This window comes from Lepidothrix coronata, unplaced genomic scaffold, assembly GCF_001604755.1.
Source record: "Lepidothrix coronata isolate B3197 unplaced genomic scaffold, Lepidothrix_coronata-1.0 Scaffold110, whole genome shotgun sequence".
NCBI lineage: Eukaryota > Metazoa > Chordata > Aves > Passeriformes > Pipridae > Lepidothrix > Lepidothrix coronata.
This window is the reverse complement of record NW_016690290.1, coordinates 308,905-330,950: the sequence shown is the minus strand read 5'-3', so window position 1 is coordinate 330,950 and position 22,046 is coordinate 308,905. Positions and strand designations below refer to the sequence as shown.

General features: G+C 40.6%; 2 protein-coding genes across 2 annotated transcripts in view; one reads left to right on the top strand and one right to left on the bottom strand.

Annotated features, from left to right (window-relative positions):
• ESRP2 (epithelial splicing regulatory protein 2) overlaps window positions 1-22,046 on the top strand; it is a 179,431-nt gene that overhangs the window by 65,592 nt on the left and 91,793 nt on the right. Inside the window, exon 7 of the mRNA XM_017824396.1 lies at window positions 8,188-8,313. The gene's annotated coding sequence lies outside the window, so the exon portion shown is untranslated. The remainder of the gene's footprint in view (window positions 1-8,187; window positions 8,314-22,046) is intronic.
• PLA2G15 (phospholipase A2 group XV) lies at window positions 902-20,481 on the bottom strand. The gene is made up of 6 exons (XM_017824398.1): window positions 20,308-20,481; window positions 12,474-12,630; window positions 10,475-10,593; window positions 9,551-9,649; window positions 8,919-9,143; window positions 902-4,996 (listed from the first exon to the last, which is right to left on the bottom strand). Exons 1-6 carry the CDS (start codon window positions 20,453-20,455, stop codon window positions 4,485-4,487), a joined length of 1,260 nt encoding a protein of 419 aa, XP_017679887.1. The 5' UTR covers window positions 20,456-20,481; the 3' UTR covers window positions 902-4,484.

Genomic DNA, 22,046 nt, shown 5'->3' with positions numbered 1-22,046 from the left:
CAATAAGGACTTGTATAACTGTATTTGTTAAGCCTCTCACCTTTCATCTCCCAACTTCATGAGAAAAACACAGCATCACAGTCATTCTAGAATTAAAAACACCCTCCAGTTAGTTCTATCTGTTCAAACACAAGCTGAAAAAAACCCATAATGGAAAACCTGTAGGATATGTGAAACATGAATACCTTTGGATTATCTGAGGTTCACAATTCTCTAATGCTACTGACTGCCAAAGATGTCTACCAGTACAAAAGGCATAAATCTACACAAACATATTCCTTTCCCCAGGAACTTATTAGTGATTGTGGCTCACATCCAGGATATGTCTTGGAATAAATAGCATCTGAACAAACTGTGTCAATCCTCTCAATTCAGTTCCCCAGGAACTGTTGTTTCAGTACAGAAAAGAGATTTCTGCAGGACATAAGGCACTTCAGACTTAATTTAGTTCCTCCACTATTTACAAAGCACTCTGTGCACTCCTCCATTGCTTGTTTCTAATGGACAATGGGCAGATTGAATGAGAAAGACTGTGCTGCATTTTTCTCATTAAAATGTGTTGAATTAAGGTCAGGTTAATAACTTTCCTTGGTGGCATCATGCTAGGGAACTAATTTCAAAATGATTACCTGAACAGAAGGCATCCTGAAAACTTCTTTTTAATACAGCATAAGCAAGTAAGAAGCAAACAAAAAGAAATTGAGTAATCTCAGTCTCACACCTCCATAAATTCTAGGACAATTAACAGAGAACTCCAAATACATCATAAGACATCTCAGAAGATGAACCAATAAGTAATTACCGTGAGAGACACCAAGAACCTGTGGGAAAGAAAACCAGAACCGAGTTGACATTCCAGCTGAGCACTGAGGCAGCACGTTATTAACCACAGGAGACAAACTGTATTAGATCAACTTTATTTATATTATCAAATTTGACAATAAAATATTCCAAATCTATTGAACGCATTCATACACAGGAACATATAAAATGCCAGGTCTCAGAATGTGTTCCATACAAAATACTGGTTAGTGTAGCAAAGTCATTGCCAAACATTCCCTGAATTTAAGAGGGCCTTGAACACACTGTGCTCCAAGAACTACCTTAATACCAAACATTCCTTCCTTTGGTCTGCAAATCCTTTGCAATTATTGCTAGTTATTGAAGTCTTCTGTTTTTATACAGAATCACACAGTGACTCTGAACCTCTTCAGAAGTATTAAAATGACAGCTGAAAGCTTCATCAGCATTTTTGATACGTGTTGTCAAAAATAAGAAACACATTTGGTCCTCAAGACTAGTTTTGGTTTCTGAAAACATCCTGGATGAATAAAACAAAGCAAAAATTATGGAGACATAATTAGTGCATTAGGTATAACAAAGGTACTTCAGTAAATTCAAACATGTCAACTGTGCAGCTTGGTAAAGCACCTGAGTTAATCCTCTTCTGAAAGTGCCACATTCTCCCTAAAGATTTATTTCTTCAGAGCTCTCCCCCCAGGAATCTCGACTGCTCCAGTGCCCCTGGCAGGGCTGGGACAGACACACTGAGTGCTCTCCCCACGGTGAGGGAGCATTCCCAACACACAGCCAGGAATAATGCTTCACTTCCAATGAGAACTGCATCCTAACATGCAAGGAACTGCCAACAAAAGGGCTGATGATGATTTGGTAGAAAAAAGAATTCCACCTTCTGGCCATAAAGCTACAGCCTGCAGATGCACCACATCCAACCCAAGTCCCACCAGAAGCACCGTGTGTGCTCCCACAGGACTCAGGCACACACATTCCCCTACAACAAGGCTTTACAGTGACAAACAGCAGCACAAACAAATGCCTTGAAAAAGTTTCAGCTTCATTTTACCTTGTCAACTAACACAAGTTTATTTATGGAGACACTCAAGGATTTGTCTACTAATGGAAAGCTGATTTATAAATCTTTATGTTAAAAGATACAGTCAACTGATCTCAGAAACACAGTACTAGATTGCCAAAATTAGAATAAGAGTTGTGCTTTTTTTTTTTCTTTTCAGTCACAAAAAGTAGTATTAAAAAACTACTAAAGAAAAGAAAATAAAAAGAACAAGCATCTTTTTGAATCATGTATTTTGGAACTTCAAATCACAAAGAAACCCTGAAGCTAAATTCTTGCTGTGAGACTGAAAATGCTACTGAGTAGGTAAGGATCTAAATGAAGCTTAGAAACATTCTTCAAATCAGGTTAAGGATCATTTACTTATGTTGTTTTCTCATTTTTTCATCCCTTGATGCCCACATTGGTATCCTGCAGTCCAGCCTCCAGCTCCACTCATTCCAGTGCTTAGTAACAGGCATTCTCCTTCAGCAAGAAACACAGACTGCAATGAGCTGTTTCCCTTCATTTTTGCAGTTGTAAACCAGTAGTGTAACAATTTATTCAAAAATTGAGTCAGACCAAGGAGGAGCTTTATCATCTTTGAGCAGTCTTGGAACACCAGTCTGAAGCTTATCCAGCTGACAGCCCTGCATACAATAGATCACCTGGCTAACAGACATTGTTTTGTGGGTTTTCTTTTTTTATTTTCTTCTTGTTGTGGGGTTTTTTTGTTTTGGAGTTACTCTGGAAAAGTCTAGGCAATATTACTGCTGAACTGTAGGTTCCTGGACAACTGAGGGTAAGATTATTGTTCCATTTTAAAAATCAGGAAAATGTGTATACTCCCTCAACATAAGTAAAGGAAAGAATGTGGGCAGGGTGGGACAGAGGGGAAATAAAGCTACATAGGGAAGTTAAAACCTAGGAAGACATTTAGCTTGTTGATGACCTTAGTTCAAGTTGTTCTGCATTTAGAGATTCCTGAATTAACACTTAAAGCCTTAGACCTACCTTAAACCTGCCAAAATGTTTCCATTCTACAATAACAAGAGTTCAAGCCCATCATTTCAACATGTCCTACTGATATGTCCAATGGCAGAAAACATTTTATGCATGCTATTAGTTAAAACTTGACCCTTTAGACAACTCCAGTTTCTTAAGTAGTAAACCCTTAATAATTTGATGAGTTGCTGAAACTATTAAAACACTTTTCTTGGAGAACCTAGCATTCTGAAAGCATTCTAAATAGCATTTTCAGAAAACTAAGTGCAGTCTAACTGGATGACTGGTTTTAAAGCAAGCAAAAGAGAATCTCTGGGTGACACTATTTCTCCAACAGGACTTCTGTAATCAAGGTTGTAAATATGATGGCCCTTAGGCCAGCACTTCTGTGGATGTCAGAGTTGAAATTATTCTTTTTTAACATTGAGTAAAACAATACTGTAGGAAATTAACAGATTTGCATGTTCAGCAATTTATAGAAACATTTAAGGAACAGCATATTCCAACTTCTTGAAACAGCAATAATGAAAATAATGGGAAATTACTTTTAGTCTTAAGCCAAAAAACATTCTTTTCAGCGGAGTGCAATGTTGATCCAATTGCTGCTTGGTCAGTAGCTGGGTCAGAGATGAAGTATTTGACTGAGAGCAAGGTTTATACTCCATGTGGCATCATGCTGGCTTCCATTCCCCACCCCACCTCAGGAAGTTCACTTCTCTTTGAAATCCTGCCCACCATCCATTACCATTTCCACTACAGGAGATCGTTTTTCACCCAGAAATGTAATTCCATACTGTATAGATTGCTTGCCAGTATTCAATTAGCTTTGATTTATGTGCTACTCCACACAGCTACAGTTATTACAGGCACCAACCAGTTTAGCATCATTCCCTCACTGATAAATAAAGCACAGGGTGAGAATTCCTCAGGCTCCAGACTGTATGTAATCAGGGTTCTACAAGTTGATGAGCAAACAATTTCTTTTTAAAAAACACAGAAGGATAGCTAATAAAGAAGCTTCAAGTAATTCCCACATTATCATTTTTCCCCAAAAGCTGTAGCAAAAGAAAGCTGGATTTCAACAACAGTAACACAGTTCCAGGCAGGCCTGTTCCCTGTCTTACCTCGTAGACATGTGCATTTACAAACTAAGGTACTGGGAACTGGGGATCAGAACATGCAAGACCCTTTAAAAAGTTTTCTGTGCTTTCCAAATTGTTAATATCATTCTCTTGTCTTATGGGCATCCAAAACTGCAATCCTTCCTAACCCTCCCACTCCAAACCTGCACAGACCACACAAAGGACTCAGGTATCTATGGTTCCATGTAATATGTGTGAGGGGCTGCACAGTCTCTGCGTGAAAGTCTGTGTGAACATTGGACAACACCACAGGCACCAAAATGCATATTTGATCAAATTTGCAGAATGTGAAAATACCATGAAGCATCATAAACACAAATCAGAGACAAACAACATTTAGGACATCAGACAACTTCTTGAACACAACCTCTAAAAAAAGAAAAATAAATAATTCAAATATCTAAATATCGGGGGATTAAAAGGCATTTTCCCATATTTAAGGGAAGGCATCCCAGGTGAGGAAAATAACTATCAACACAAGGTTATCACAGATCAAAAAGCAGCTTCTTCACGTAGGAGATGGTCGTGTCGTTGGAGAGCATTTCGATGTGCTCGTTCCCCGGCAGCTCGAACATCAGCACCTCCTGTTTCTGCCTGCGCAGCCAGCGGCGGCACTGCAGGGCACTCTGCAGGTTCACGGTGCCGTCCCCGTCGCTGTACAGGATCCGCGGCTCCCTGTCGGGGAAGCTCTCGTAGTGGAAGGAGTCGGGGGTGTCCACGCCGGTGCCGTACAGGCAGTGGATGCGCACGCCCGGCGGGGCCATGTGGAACAGCAGCGGCTCCGTGTCCTGCCGCATCAGCCAGCCGTCCTCGAAGCCGATGTCGCGGTAGAACCGCCCGTAATCCCGCAGAGTGTAGTTGGCCGTAGGGGTGCTCACGAACACCTTGTCTGGAGGCCACGTGTAGTTGTAGGGGAGCATCCAGTTTGTGGAAACTGCCGATCTCTGCTGGTCTCTGATCTTGAGTGAACTGATAACGGGTATCCTGTTGTTGTCACCTTAGAAAAAACAGTGGAATTCCATTATACATAAAGCGAAGCATAAACCTCAATCGGCAGCAATTACTAGCACTCAGCACTAACACAGATAAAAAGTTTGGTCCCTTTGCTTACAGTGACAACTTGAAAAGTTTTTCCTTCTTTATGATGACCTTCATAATTAATTTCTGTAAACTAACCTCTAAAAACTTACCAATATAAATAAAAGTTGATGAAAAACTAAACCAAGAACACTGCTGCCCTTCCAATATGCTCCTTTGTAAAGAATGAAATATTTCCTGCGTGGGCCAAGTAAGAAATCAGATTTTATCAGGCATTATTTAGACTGTTGGCAGGTTTTATCTTAAACGCTTTCCTGGAAATGTGTTTTACGGTGTTTCTGGTACCTAGAGCATGTTTCTGCTTCAAGAATAAGCAAATACTAATGTCCACACACTTGTGGGAACTCATGAAGAAACTTTATAGATTTAATGAAATGTTTAAAGTTTTCTACATTGAAAACAAGCAGAGTAACAATATTTCATACAGGATAGCTATAAATTGTTTATTTACCATTTGGCACAGCATTTTACCAGTTTATGCACATCTTTCATAACAAAATGTACAATGGAAAGAAAGTGGCAGATTCTTAGTAATGGCCTAAAAAGATAACTGTCATAAAAGGAAACAGAAGCAACTGTTACTGTCTCTGCTTATGCCATCAGGTAAGAGTGCTGCCCTCAGTGACCGGTTCACTCTCAGCATAGCACTTCAACAGAAGAGCTAAAGCCTGTTAACTTCTGGTGGGAACCAGGAAAAATTGCCAGTATCAGCATCTCCCCTTCCAGTCAGCATGTAAAGACTGCTAAAGCACTTGCACTTCTCAGAACACAGGTTCTCTCTAATGTGGCACTAATATTTCGTAGCTGGTTACTCTGGTAACATAAACTACATCTTTGCCAGAGGGGGGCAGATAAAACCACAACTCTTCAAAAAACAGTTGATAATGACTATACCTGGTAAATGTTTTCAGCTGGCCAAGCTTTTACAAGGCATTACATTTTTATATAATGTTAATCTGGAGAGCTAGATCTTAGTTCATTATCAATAAAGGTATTAAGTTATCTGATATCAAAAAAACCACAAATTTGCTATCTTTTTACCAAATTTAGATTCACTCTTATTACAGAGCTACTGTCTGACCAAAGCATTCTTGAATTTTGTAGAGATCAAGACAACTGTTTTCTTAGCAGTTCATTCCAAAGATGGCTCAAACTAACACATGATTAAGTTATAATTTATATATATCTTTCTTCATGTTTTAACAGCTGTTCTTGCATCATCACAAAACTAAGTGGATGATATAGTGATGACTAGAAACAATTTATTTTTATTTAAACACCACTCCCCCAAAAAACCAGACCAACAAACAAAAAAAACCCAAAAAACAACAACAACCAAACCAAGTCAAACCAAAAAAAAAAAAAATTAAAAAAAATAAGCTTAGACAGACCGAAGTTTGTTTTTCTTGTTTTCACCATCACCCTGGCTGGCACACCTCAATTCCTTTGTCAGCTGAACTTTGAATCAGATTATCCATTATTAGGTCCAGGGGGTTACAGCATGTAATGGTCCAGGTCAACCATGCTATAAAAATTGAAGTGCTGAAACCAAAACCACTATTCCTGAAAAATACACTCTGGTGCTATTTCAATTCCATAAGGTGGCACTAGTGCTTCAGCAAGGAGACATAAAGCAGAATCTTTAATGCATCTTCAGGAGTACATGGAGACATTGTTGGTATAAGTCTGAAACAGATAAAGGAAACTCCAAAGAGCACAGCAAGAATCACCAAGGTCCCAAAAAATCTGTCTCATAGTACTGTGTGGTAGCAGTACTTAACTGTGCACTCCCACCACCAAGCTACTGGATACTGCTTGGCAGTTCTCAGCAAAGAAAGCCCGAGTTTGAACTGAACAATAAGAGGACTGTGCACAAAATTTATTTCCAGTCGAATAATCAAACACAGAACTTGACTATTCCAGCCTTCTCTTACAGAACTGGTACAAAGTGCTTATCAAGTACTTTTCTCTGAAGTGAGGCCCTACCATGTGGCCAAGACCACATTTAATTAAGTCAGCAGGCACAACACTCACATTATAGTGAACAAAATATTAGGTCTAAGGAAGACACTGCTCGTATTTCAACCTGACAAAAAAACAGAACCAAGCCACCACAGCGAACTTTGTGCCTTTGCCTGCTGTAGGAGGAACATCCTCACTTTAATGGCACTGCAACTGTAATGATGCAAGTATTGAGCCTGCAAAGCACATGAATAAGTAGCTGAAAGTATCACAGAAAATCTACTGAAAATAATTCCACCGTGTCCTGTTTACCACTTTGATAACACAACTGGATGTGACATGAAGTTCCTGGCCACTACATGTTATAAACAGGAATGGGAGCAGAAAGAATGCATTCATAGCATGCCTTGTCTTTCCTGAAGAAATGCAGTACATTTCTTTAAAGCAACAATTCTCCTACATACTAACCCTGGTAATCTCAGAAACTCTTTAATAGACTAATGTAATCCAAGTGTTGATGCCTGATGGTGGTGCCTTACTTATAGGTATTTGAGATAGGACTAGCCTAAAACTGCACTCTGAGATTAGGTACTGCCCATTTAACTTTCCTACATGATTCTTAAATTTCCACTCAAAAAACATGGACTTCAGTACAACAGACATACAGATGAGAATATGACTACATTTCAGTAGAAATTTAACTATTCATTAAGCATTTGTATAACTAGCCATTTTGGATGAAATGCATTATAAAGGATAAACAAGGTACAAAGCACAAAAGTTTAATCCAACAGAAATCAAGGACTCTGGAATTTTATATAATCACGTATAATTTTATACAGCTAATACCAACATTGCTTACTTCCTGCCATTTCTGTAGCATGCAAACATGTCAGATGAAGCCTGTGGGAAAAGGGAAATCAATTCTTACAGTGCCATTGCAACACATTTAACAATGTGTAAATTGGATGTTTGTATTGAGTTAAGTTTTCTAATTAGTTACAGAGTAGTGCACTACTGTTCAGACTCAAATGCCTCTGCTAAGCAAAGTATTCTTTGCTCTGTCCAAGCAAGGCTGACACTTGCTGTGTGTTTTGCATTTCAATGAAGTCCAATTTTTCATGTCAGCTTTGATTAGGAAGAAGATAGTGATATCCAAAGCTAACAAGTCAGAAGTAAGCTACAAAACCAAACCAGAATCATCAAGAACTAAGCGCCAAAGCACATGACATCATTATGGTATCACACGATGGGGTAAGTGAACATTTTCCATCAGTCATTTGCAGTTAATTAGTGTAGTACGTTATGCTTCTTTATTCAGTTTTTTTTTAGTCTCAAGCATATCCAGTGTGCTAAATCTCAGACCTCAGTCAGCAGTGTTACAAATTTCACCTGCCATTTACACTGTAGGCACCACTTCACTGCCATGTCTACAAGTTTCCCTTAATGTTAACCTCAGGCAGCTGTGATCCTGAATCAAAGGAAACTCTGGAACGCTCTGGAGCCCCTGTTAGCTTTGCAATCCTGAACAGAGCAATCAGGCTGGAGGCAGAAGTGACAGAAATAGAAAGCATGAGGCCAAACAGCAGATGACAGAACAATCTGCAGAAAAGAGGTCAGGAGGGGTCAAGGGGGGACATAGCTCCTGGTTACAGGATGGGGATAAATTCGGTCCACTCCCACAGATAGGAAGAATGACAGTCTGGTCTCAAGGCTTGACACAGCAAGTTGTCATCACTTATGAAAAATATTTTTACCTTTGTAGTACCTTAACCTCTCCTCCTCCAGTCTCAGAGTTCCCAGGCTAGTTCAGTATCATGCACTGTGCACCAAAGGCAGTGCCAACCCCAGGTACCCACCTGAGGCCAGCACACGGAGAGTTTTAGCCACCCCTCCCCAGGGAGCGCCCAGTGACACATAATCCTTGATGTACTTGTCCTTCCAATCCTGAGTCTGCTGGTTGAGGAAGTACAGGGTGTACATATTACCCATACTGTGGGCAATTAAGACAACAGGACTTCCATACTGCTCATACATTAACTCGATCATCTTGCGAAGTGCCACAAAGTAGTCTCCATTCTCATCTAAAACATACAGATTACACAGTTAGAATTATTAATTGTGAATGCTAAACTTTAAAACCATAAGCTTTTAAATAATTGCGTTAAACTGTCTATGGAATTAATATTACAGAGCTTATAAATTCCAATATTAAGTGGGAGGAGGGTGGGGTTTGTGGGCACGTGCTTTGGTAGTGTGGGGGGTTTCTGTTGTTTTGCTCTGTTTTTAAGGAAGTTTTAAGTGGTGAGTCGTTTAAAGAGGAAAAAAAAAAGAAACCACAACAATGAGCTCACATCTGGGTCCTGGAGTGCCCAGGCCTCAAGAACCAGTCAAAATTAAGTACGATTGTACAGGATGGGAGAAGAGACTCAAAACATAGGTGCTGGCTAGGAGAGGCAAAGTTTTGTTCAAGTAACAGTATGTTATTTACTTGGTGCCTTTCGCCAGTCATAAGGTGCTCCTCTTACATCTTCATCACGTTTGTAGCCCCAGTCTACTAAACTCTGCACCAGCATATAAAAGTAACTTCCTGTAGACAACAGATAAGAGAAAAACAGAACAGTAACGAGGTTAGTGTTACAAACTCCCTTTGGAGGCATTACCTCTGATACCATATATGCACACATTAAAACTGCAGGAAGCTACATGCACATTAAACAAAATGAGAGGTGCCCACTATCCCCCAAAAACGAGAGAATGCTGCTATTAACACTTCTTACTTGGTGGCTGATCTCTCAAAAATTTTGGCAGCAAAATCTAGTATACACAGAGGGGATAAATTTTACTCAGTAGAGAAAAGTTTACTCCTGAACTGTAAAGAAAACACCTCAGAAGTTACTACATTAGAGTCCTAACTTTTGCTGATTGCCAATTAACTTCAGGTAGGGTATAATACAAATTCATAAAGGTTGGCCTGGACTTCAACATTTATTCTTGCAAACAAATGCTTACAGCATTTGTACCCCAGGGCAGAATTCTGGAAACTACCACAAAACTATTTTTATATCTCTCAGGTAGAGGACTAAGACTGAAGTAACTGAACATAACACTTTAAGCAAATAAGGGAATGAGTTACAGACTGCATATTGAAAGATGTCACATATTCCAAGCTTTGACACATAGGATTTAAGCATTACCACAACTAAATGCATCTAGAAACAGTGTCATAACATCCTACTGAGCATCACAGTCATATCTAAGTTTTGAGCAGAACCTCACTCATTAGTCTTGGATGTTTATTACACAGTCCCTGAAGTGGAGAACTTTAAAGGTGACCCTATTCTAGTTATAAGGCTCATCTGGTGCAGATCATTAAGCACACTGCAGCTCCCTAAAGAGCAATCCTTGTACGTACCAACGCTCCTTTTACTCGGGTCAAGAAATTCCAAGGAAAACGTCTGCCCAAATCCTGGGACTCTGATATCCACTCCGTCTGGTGGTTCTGTAATCTTACTTGTTCGATTATACACCAGCCTGGGGCAGGGGGGAAGAAAAAAAATAGAGAAAAAACCCATGAAACCTGTTGTATTTCCACATGAGACCTCTCAGCTGTACTGGGTCTCCCATTCTGAGAGCAGGACAAGAACTTCAAGTGCTTTTACTCAGAAGGAGGAAAAACACAACCCAGGCAGACACGATCAGAGTGCTCTAATGGCTAAGAGCTTATACAATGCAATCAATTATTTTAATTACTCAAATGCTTTACATTCAGAATCTAAGGCTTTTCTTCTCTGTAACACTGAGCATACGGAACTGTGGCTGAATTTCAGCATTAGAATATGAGCTACTTTGTACAGTTCTGTACCACTTGACTTTGCATCAAGCCACATAATAGAGAAAGCTTGTCAAGAGCACAAGAATGTGGCAGTAGGAGATAAAATACCTGTAAAATCAGGCATCAAAAGTATTCTCCTAGCTAAAAATAATTTCTGTTTAACTAGGAACACCTATACCAGCATAAGGGAATACTTTATTTCTTGACTAATTACTATTAGTATCTCAGGAAATGTATTGAGATATCAAGTGTTTTGTGAATACTTTTCAAATGACCTTGAGATATGAAGAATTTGGAGCATTAGGTCAGGATTTGGGGTTTTTTTTAATCACTATTATTATTATTATAGGTGGGGGTTTGTTTGTTTTTAATACTGTATCAATACAACTGCCATTTCTGAACACGAGTTTTTACCTTTCCATGGAGTCTCAGAATCTAAACTGACCTTCTCACAACAAAATTCTCTCTAATCTGTAAGGCATAGCAAGACAAAGCAGACTGTTCTACAACTCAGTACATTCACATCAAAGAGCAACATGCCAATTCAATCTTTTTAAAATGCACAAGCTAAATACTCCTTGTTTTTATAGTGATATTTGTACTATTTTTAGAAGAAGATCAATGAAGCAGACTGCATGATGAAATAGTCTGAAAGCTTAAAATTGGCAATTTTTTAAGCCAAAATAATTCTAGAAAGAGACTTCTAGGGCTGCCTGTAAAGGACCCTATCTGCTAATAACACCAAGGTTGTGGGTTCAGTCTCTGTATGGGCCAGAGATTGGACTTGATGATCCTTGTGGGTTCCTTCCAACTCAGAATATTCCATGAAACATGATCCAAACCAGTCATTTCCACGTGTCTTGTGGTAGAAATTGGTCTCAGCTGCCCAGGAGTCTGTTGCTAATGACACAGTGCCAGCAGAAGCTCAAGCTCACGTTCCTCCTGCCTGTTCCCTCTGAGCTGCCTGAGGCACCTCCTTCCCCCTGCCTCATCCAAACCTCAGGAATTCATCACAGAATGGGCAGGACCTGAAGAGACCAGTGGGTCATCTGCTCCACCCTCCCTGCTCAAGCAGGGGCTCCCTAAAGCACATGGCACATGGTTCTGGAATATCTCCAGTGAGGGAGGCTCCACTCCCTGTCTGGGTGATCTGTCCCAGTGCACAGTCACTGCACAGCAAAGTTCTTCCTCATGTTCAGGTGGAACTTCCCAGGTATCAATTTGCCCATTGCCTCTTGTCCTGTTGCTGGGCAGCATCGAGAAGAGTCTGGCTCCAAAAGGAGCAGAAAACATTCTCTTGAGGAAAGCCCACAAAGGTGCCTGAGAAGTGCTCAACCCACACTGGGTAACTGGTAGGAGAGAAAGTAGAAGCCAAGAGAACCTCTGCTCCCCATCAGTGATGAACAGCTGGCTCAGACACAACAGAGCCACACCTTCAGAGCCCTCCCGTTAGTCCCAGCAGAATTCCAAGCCATTTCTCTCACTAGTCTTGAATCAGAAAAGAGAGTTTAAGGCAGCCATTCTGCACATCAGCCTGAGGAAAGGCACTAACTGCAAAGAGCAATGTTTCTGGTCTTACCTGATGTTATCAATCCAGCAATCAATGATGACAGGCAGAAGCAATTCCAGATTCAGCCAGAGTGTAAAATAACTGTCTGTCTTCTTAGAGCAGAGATAGTGCACTACTGATGGCTTATCTAACTTCGCTTCCAACTGATTACCTAAGTCGCCTGGAACTGAAAAATATAAAAAGGAAAGAGGAAAATATAAAAGGGAGACTTAATTAAAGCAAATAACATTTTACATTGCAATATACATATCTAAATACTGTAGCCCTCATTTGCATCATCACTGCATCCAGAGACACTATAAAATTTTGTAACTGGAAAAAAAAATATTATATAAGAAGAAAGTACTACATGTACATTTTCCACTGAAAATATTTAGATTTTAAAGAATCAGTACCTGAGGAATCATTACATAGAATAATTCTGGATCAACAGTTCATAACTTCCAAGAGAGGACTATAAAGGAACATGTCACATTAGCCCATTGGTATGAAAAACAAAGATTGCCTTGGACATTACCAAAATTATCTGTGTTTTAAAGTACAAACAATCTTTCTGAAAGAACTTTTTCTTCAGTGTCACAACTGCATATAAAAGCCTTTGTTCTCTTTAAACAGTTGCCTGCAAACTATCAATTTGAGATTAAAAACATGAAACGTAAAAGATCCATTTATATTTTATCTTCCCTTCTTCACCTCCAACCACACTTTTGCAACACAAGATGTAGTTAGTTGGCTAACAATGTCAAAATACAGTTTCATATCTCTTACATGCAGGCTTGGATGCAACAACAGTATTGCTCCTCACTTTTTTCCTTTGTATGCATTACAACAGTAATACTTGGTCTTGTAATTGCACTTTCTTGAGGCATATACTAAATGCCAGTATTCCTTTGATTGAGGTTTATTTTTCTTTATTTTTTAAATGCTAGATGGAAACAGGAATATTCTTCTAAATTAGAAAAATACTTAACAAAACATTCTTACAATTTCCAGCAGCAAGTTTTCAGAGAAACATCTTACATTCTGTTACGGTTAATCATTTTTTCCTCAAAAAACAGAAAGGCAAAAACATTTCAGCATCTGAAAAGTTTTTCTATGTGAGAAAAATTTAGAAGTAAGGCCCTTCTTAAGGGTTTTCCCAGCCTTTCAGCTCCACACAGCCACCTTTTTGGGGTGTGCACAACTGTATCCTATTTACTTGCTGATGTTCAGTTCTGAAGATTTTTAATTTCTAACCCATACAGTTGTGTCCCCCCTCCACCCACCCCCCAGTAAGTTACTTAATCAAAACAGTTTAAGCTCTATAAAACACTAATACTTAACAATAGCTTCAGGAAATAGATATCTTTTAGTGGAACATTTAATTTAACTGTGCTTTTAGAGAAACACTTATTGCAGAACTGAAAGAGGACAGAATTTCAAACTACAGACCTGGACAACCACAGTCCAAAACACTCCCTAACCACAACAGATTATGCCTCACCACAAGGATTTCTTTATTAACTACTCCTACTTTCTCATTAGGTTTCTAATGGTGTTATTTTTGTAGCCTTAAGTGAAACGTTAAGAGTCCCAGTAGCTGACCATGGTTTATTTTAGGTCATATTTCAAGGACTGATATGCTGGAAAGCATAGTAAGGGAGATTATAGGATTGCATCACACCTAGAAAGAGTTTACTGAAGTTCAGTCTTGTAACCTCACAAAATGCTACTTAGTTATTGCTTAGAAAACTAAGGCAACAGCTTGTTCCAGTGTCGTGCCTCTGCTGTATCAGTGCTTTTAATTAGAAAAGGAACAGAATGTAATTCTATTTATATCAATCATTGGTGACTGGCAGTTTCAGCAGCAGACCTGCCAAGGACAGAACAGGTTGATTTTGTCTTCGGTTTCAATGCAAAACAAAGAAGAGTGACATTTTGTTCTATCCTGGAATCTCATTTCCTTGGGTAAAAATCAAATTCTTCCAGCAAAGATACCTTTCAAAGACTTAGACAAACAGCTGGAGTTTGAAGGACTTGCTGATGAGTGAGTGCAGTTAAAAAACTTTGGCAACTCCTGCTCAGAGTAGGCAAACTCACAACTGAAGAAGTTAAAAATTATAATCAAGATACATTTACCAACAAAAGTGCTGAAAGCAGGAAACTGTACAAAGTCTCACTTGGACTTAATGGAGTAATCTTAGATTAACTGCAAGTTTAATTTAGTTAAGATATTTTATCTTCAAGCTTCTTGATGTCAGAGGCTGTGCTCCTGTGTCCAGTTCAGGGCAGAAGATGAGAAACATGACATACTGATTTTTACTCAAGGGATGATAAAGAACGAGATGAAAAATGGCGATTTCTGCAATTCTAAACAAAAGATAAGGGACAAGTTCCACCTGTGCCAAGATACATCCTGGAGTTAAAAAATAAATTCTCGTGTACATGTACGAGGCCTGATTACTTATAAAGCAGGGATTAACAAAAATGCCTGTCATATTTACATTTCCATATTAACAGTGAAACTGCTAATCACCATAATTCACAGCTTGGGGTTTCTATTTTTAAAGTATATTTGCAAGCTGAAGAGGGTTCATGATGAAGCTATAGGAAATAAAATACAAATTTTTATTTTTGAGATCATGGAAAGAAATATGCAAGATCTTCAGTCCTCAACCCACCCAGTTTAACAGTGTTAATGATTTACCTTTTGGCTGGAGAACTACTTGGTGGCTTTTTGATAAGTAACAGGTTAAAAAAATATCACATTGAAGATTAATTCTGTAAATTAAGGGCATACCTTTCCAAATTTTCTATGATGGAATTTAAAAGCAGTAGAAAAACATCTTTCCCTTTGCTTTCAGGCCATACAGAGAAAGCATCTGTGGGCAGAGTTATCTTTAAGCAACTTTTCTCCTCATCCTCTCATCTACCAGTATCTGTAGTTTCTAAGCCTTTTTGCTGGAAACATTACATAAAGTTCATACTTTTTAAAGCCTGCAGACTGATCCCAAAATAACTGGCAAGGGGAGTTCTGCAAAATACATCAGCACTAGTTAAAACTGGATGTCCAAGAAAAGATCTTCAGCAGTACCCTTGCTTCCCAGCTTGCAGTTGTGTAATTCCTCTCTTGATTTCTGAACTACAAAATTTGGAAATATGAGATTCCATATTCAGGAAAAAAAAAATAAAAGGCACTTCCATCAGATTTCTAGCACATTTTCATTTTTCACAGACAGTAATCCCAACAGAACTCATTCCAATACACTGATGAACCCAATTCATTTCCAATATTATAGTATCCTTGGCTGATTTTTTTCATCTCATCTGCCCTGACAGAACTAGTAGATCTCCTTTTGGGATGGGTTCTTGTATGTTTATACTTTATGGAAAGCACATTTACAAGTTTCATTCGAGTTCAAGAGTGGCCTCGGACTTTTCCAAGCCTGTGAATTCCAACAATCAGCTTTAGGACACATCCATACTCATGCCTATCACTATCCTTAAGTCTTAGTGACAGATTCACAGTTCCCATCAAAAGACTATGAGCAAACTGCACCTTTATAGTGACTTGCCTTAATACTGGCTCAGATAACAAAGACAAATGATCATTCAACAAACACCCTGAATAGGAGGATCTCACATTTTATCTGTTAAGAAAATTAAAATAATAATTAAAAATAGTGCCTACATAATAATGGGGTTAGGGGCTGGGCTATTTTTTGTGTGTATGCGTGGGATTAAAAAAAAAAAAAAAGACCATCAGTTGATACTTTTTTTACTACTTTTATCTGAAATGCAAATGTTTTTGAGTATTTATCAACTATTATAACTTTTTAACTGGCATAATTTCCTCAAATAACTGTCATCTTTTTGGTTCTATAAATTAGCATTCCTTCAAAACGAACCAATTTCCAACTTCCCTGGCAAATTAATGTTAAACTCTGACCACAGTTCTCTAAGGAGAACATCTCCAAGTAGCTCACAGACACCACAGAAGAGGCCTGTGTTTAAAATTAGGAACAAGAAAGCAAACAACATCTCACATGATACTTCCAGATACCTTGGATCACATGAGGCATAAACATTTAAACCACTCCTGCCATCTAGCCAGCTGACCATACAAACATGCACACCTCAATTAGCAGTCAGCAGGAATTCACAGGCAAAGCTCTTTTACATGTAAATCAATTATTAACAAACTTCATTTAGGTGTCTTTCTAGAAAACTTTAGCCAAGTACCTAACAAATTGTTTGCAGAAGGTATCAGAACATTGATATAGTAATTGTGTTGAGTCAGCTGTAAAAGGTAAAGAGTTCAGTGAATCCAATGCTGGTCTTATAAGGACGGGTTATCAGCTCCAAAAATTTCTAACACGTGAGATAGTATGCAGTGATTATCCATGGGCTATGTGAGAAAATGCAGGAAGAGCAGCCACAAAATAAACTACTTCTCACAAGCATTAGAAGACAAGCCTGTTGAATATAACCAAACTGAAGTGCAAAAAAAGTTATGATTCATGTAAACATGAAGCAGATACACAGAAGGAATTGCACAGAATATGTATATATTTAGTAGATATTGTCAGTAGAAGTATTTGGAGGGTTATTTTGGTTCTTAAAGGAGATTTTTCTGTATAAATATATTGTCCTGGCTAAATAGAAAACTCTTTAAAAAGGCACAAAAGCAAATCAGTATCTTAATTAGTCCCCTTTTCCCCAAAAACACTTGAGAGAGGAATCCAAGATAATCACCCTAGATTTTAATGAGCATTGTGCTTGATATTCAGCCAGGATTCTGGACATAAGGCTTTGACTTTTGCCTGTTTCTTCCTCTGTAAAATCACTGTTATCTGAATACACTTGATGCTTTGTTATCCAAATCTCAGGGAAAAGTGAGCAATTGCATTGCAGTATTTTGCTGACAGTTACTACCCGTGCCAGTTTGGTCCCCTGTTATGTACAAACACGAGCTCCAGGCACAGCAGCTCCTGCTACCAAGGCCCCCTGATGATGCAGAGCCCAGGTGAAAAGCCGACCTAATCCAAAAGGTGCGGTGCCACCCTGCACATTCCTTGTGCCAGCTGCTCCACTGAAGTAATTCAATCACCACATTAATCACTTCTCTCTATCCATTAGCAAGTCAAAGGACCCCATAAAGTGGCCAATAAGCAGGCACAAGGAAAGCTGGGTGAGCACTGAGCTCTTGGACCGGCCCAGCTTTCCACAGAACCTCCCTTCACCTCAGCCAGTCAGGGGCCTCTACAAATCTGAGACCTGTTGCCATCACAACCATGGCCAAGAGTTACCAGGTTGTATTCATGCAGCTCATGTATTTTCAGATGTGAGATTTCTTGAGGCAGTATTTTTGTTGGTGCCTGGGCAGCAGAACATAGTTACCCACAAGCAATGCTCGTGCAAGCTACTGCTCTGCTTCCTCCTCCATGAGTTGGGTAAGCACAGGCTGCAACTGCCAAGTGAAGTCATTACAAAAAACAGTTTGAGAGCAAGCTACACTGGGTCTTGTGACCATCACTAGTCTAAAACGCTTATGAAGTGTCATTATGTTGACAACATTCCTTTAAACAACATCTTTTCTTTCTTTATTCTTTCTGATCAGGTGGCCATGTTGCTACACACAGAATAAGACCAAACTTGTTAAGTCCTCTTTCTACTGAAGGGTTTTAGCTTCCAAACAAACCAAGAGTAAGTGCTTTGATCATGAGATCCTGTTTACTACAAGACAAAAACATATGTAAAAACTGAACATATATGAGGAATTAGGAATCTGGATGCCAGCCTGATAAATCAGGGGAATCAACTCTGTATTCCCATCTTGTATGGACTCCAAAATCATCTCAGGCTTGTATGGGCCTGTATAATGCAGCCCTGCACACACTTCGATGTCCTTTTCATTTGTGTTTCCAGGCAATGTGGGTTTTTCTTCCCTCTCTCAAGCACCTGTGTTAAGCCAGCACTTAGAATGCTTCCCTAAACAATTCCACTAAACCCTTCCACCATCCTCATGGCAGTAATTCCTAAAAAGCTTATCTTAACATGTCACATATGCAAGAAGGGTGAAGAAAAGGTCACAAAAAGTTAACTAAAATCAAGATGAGAACATTTTATCCAGAACCAGCAGGTGACCGACAGTTACTCCTTCCTCTCCTTTGTTTGTTTGACCTTCACTGCCCATGTCATGTCTAATCAAAACTAAGCCCTTACTGCAGGTTACAAGAGTAACTGCTATAAATCAAAAAAACATAACATTTTACAATAGGAAGTTACAGCAAATCACTCTCCAAGAGTACCTGCTTTCTCAAACATACAGGCAGCCCAGAAAAATTACTTTACATTAGAACCCACTGAATCTTCACCTTCTGGACAGGTGAGGACCAGGCAGCAGAAAAGAGTAAACTTTAAAACACAGACACTGAAGAGAATAGTAAGAGATGCAAGTTCTGTAGTGTTTGATGAAAACTGCTGGTTTACAACAGCAAGACAGTCCGTTGTAAAGCACTCATTGATAAATGTGTGCTCAGCCAGAGCATTTACCAGAACATCTCTTAAGAAAATGTAGGTCAGCCACGGTTCTTAAAACCATCCTTAGGGAACATATATACTTACAGCAGATCCATCAGTAGTAACGCCACGCTTCTACAATCAGTATTGCTTTCAAATCTTTGATTCCTTCACAGCTAGAGTTCAATATTGGATCAGCAACTAACACACTATCACCTTTGTCATCAAGAAGCTTGTGCTGAAGCAAGTGCCAAGGCCTATTACTAAAACCCAGCATTATGGAGTGGAAAGATGGGATAAAAGATTGTTTCTAGCTTCCTCAGGCAGAATTCAAAGAACTTTTGTTCAGGTTTCAACTCCCACCCCTTAGGACATCCCTTTGCAGTTTCTACTTCCAAATCTACATCCTGTCAGTCAGTTCAGCAGTCTATTAAGAATTGTGGATTCATACACCTTGTTCCTGAGATAACAAGAACATTTTTGAAGATGCTGTGTTAGAATTTACCCTTTTATGTCAGAAGTCTATAATAGTACTAATAAAGTTAACATCAGAGCCTAAATTATTATCAAGAAATGGAGCTCAAACTGAACAGCATGCCACTGATTATCCTTTTCCCAATATTTTTCCCATTTTCTTACTTCTTCTTCCCCCCTTACCATTAAGACTAATCGCATAATAAGAATGTGCAGCATACTGAATACATTCACAGGACTGCCTACTGACACTATTGCCACCAAATCCACTTACTGCCTTGGAATGGTTAAGAATTACAGTTTCAGTAGACAAGTTATTAAAACATTTAAAATTTATTTACAATTCTCATCAATAGATACAAAAAACATCTAACACATATTACTAACTATTATACGAATATTGCCTATATATTCAATACAAACTATTTTGTGTTAACAGGTGAAACCACAGGCCAGTAGTGAACATACATTTCTCATGTTTGAGCCAATTATTTTTTAAATACACGTAGCTCGACTGCTAGAACACCCGATCACTCCTCTCTCCACGTCTGATTCCAGCCTCTTTCACGGAAGGTTCACACAGAGGAAGAACTTAAGACGCGAGGGTCTGGCGTTAGTTAACGAGCCGGAGGTGTATCAAAGCGAGCCGTGCACTTGGGCGCACCCGGAGCGCCGCCCGGCCCGGCCCCGCGGCCCGACCTGCCGGGGCGCTCCCGGAGCAGCCGCTCCGCTCCCCGCTCCCGCAGCCCCTCAGTGCCCGGGCAGCGCCCCGGCCCCCCGCGCCTCCCGCCGGGGGTGTGGGATGGGCCGGCGGGTCCGCCCCGGCCCCGCGGTGCCGCCGCCCGCCCCGCCGCCCCCCGGCTCTTACCCAGCACCACGGGCGGCCCCGCGGGCCGGCGGCGCGGCGCTCCCCCGCCGGGGCACGGCAGCGGCAGCAGCAGCAGGAGGAGCAGGAGGCCGAGGAAGGGGCTCCCCGCAGCGCGCGGGACGAGCCTGGCGCCGGCCGGCGGGGCCATGGCCCCAGCGCATACCCCCGGGGCCGGCAGCGCTGCCGCGGCCCGGCCGAGTGCGGCCCCGCCGCCCGGCCCCGCACTAAAGGGACCGCCCCGCCCCGCCCCGCCGGCACCGCCCCGCCCACCGCGTCAGCGCCGAGCGCCAGCGGCCCCGCCCCGCCAGCGGCCCCGGAGAGCCCTGAGGGGCGGCCCGGGCTGAGGGAGCGGTGCTGAGGGAGCGCTGAGGGAGCGGTGCTGAGGGAGCGGTGCTGAGGGACGAGCGCCTTGGGGCCGCACCACAACATCCGCGCTCGTGTGGTCGTGGTGACTGCTGAAAGTAAGGCGCGTTTGCTGCAAAACATGTCTAAAAATAAGTAGCGCGTGAGGGCCGTGGTCAGAATGGTTTAAAGGAAAGCAAAAGTTCTTGGAAGAACTGGACGTTTTAGCATTAAACAGTCAAGGGAATGGGCATCTGATCAGTCAACACCCGAGTAACGTAACAGGTAATTGGTACAGTGTCCCCGGGATCAGGCATTTGGCAATACTGGAAAAAAAAAATCGTTAGACCTCTATACGTGTGACAAGTACAGGTAGACCTGTAATTACAGTAATTTAAACCAGAAGGGTTGTAAGCCTCTGTGCTTCAGCAGTCCCGGTTAGTGGGGCTGTGTGCCCAGTCTGACGGACAGGTCATTGGCGGGTGTCTGGCTGAGGGGCAGGAGGAGGGGTGTCCACAGAAGCAGAAACTAAACAGAGGCAAAAAATGGAACTTGGAACCAGTTCCAGTCACATCTCATGATCAGTCATGATTGTGCTGATGGGCAGTACAAGGTTTCCTTGATTCACTTATGTATCTCCTCCTGCTGAGGAAATACACATTCTGAGCCAGATGTTACCAGTTTGTGCTCAGGGTAAAGCTATTTCTGATAAGGTTACTTTGCAACAAGGGCACTACTGTGTCTACTTCACAGCTCCCTACATCACTCAGTATGTCTACTAATTTTCAGAAATATTCCTACCCCGAATGCTTAATACACTAGCATGAACAATGTCACAAATGAAGATGTGGGAGTAAAAGACAAGTAGAAGTACACATTGTCAGGTATAAAACTGAAACTCTTCTTACCTCGCTGAATTCAGTATTCAACAACTTTTGTAATTCCTGAAGAGAGACATGCCAGAGGTCTGTGCATGAAGGCAGAATCTGGTAAAACAGATACACAGCCTGTTGACAGGAGTTTAGAAAAATGATATTGGCTTGGCATTGATGTGGAAGGAGAGACATCTTTCTCCTGAAATCAGACCGAGGAGGAAAATGCAACAAATCATACAAGGAAGCTAAAGCCAAGTCTAAATCTAGACTTGCCTTTTTTCTAGGCAGCAGCCACACCTCGTGTATTTACATTCAACAAACCCAAAGACAGGTGCTTAGTCACCATGCAAGTGGTGACATGAAATGACCTCCTACTAAAGCAAACTACCGCGTGTGCAAGTATGACTGACTAAAACCAATTGCAACAGTGAAGGTGGTGTAGGAATTAAATGTTACAAAATGCAGCAAAAGACCTTATGGAAGGGTAAAACAGTATTTAAAAGAAAACTTCTTTCAGGCACA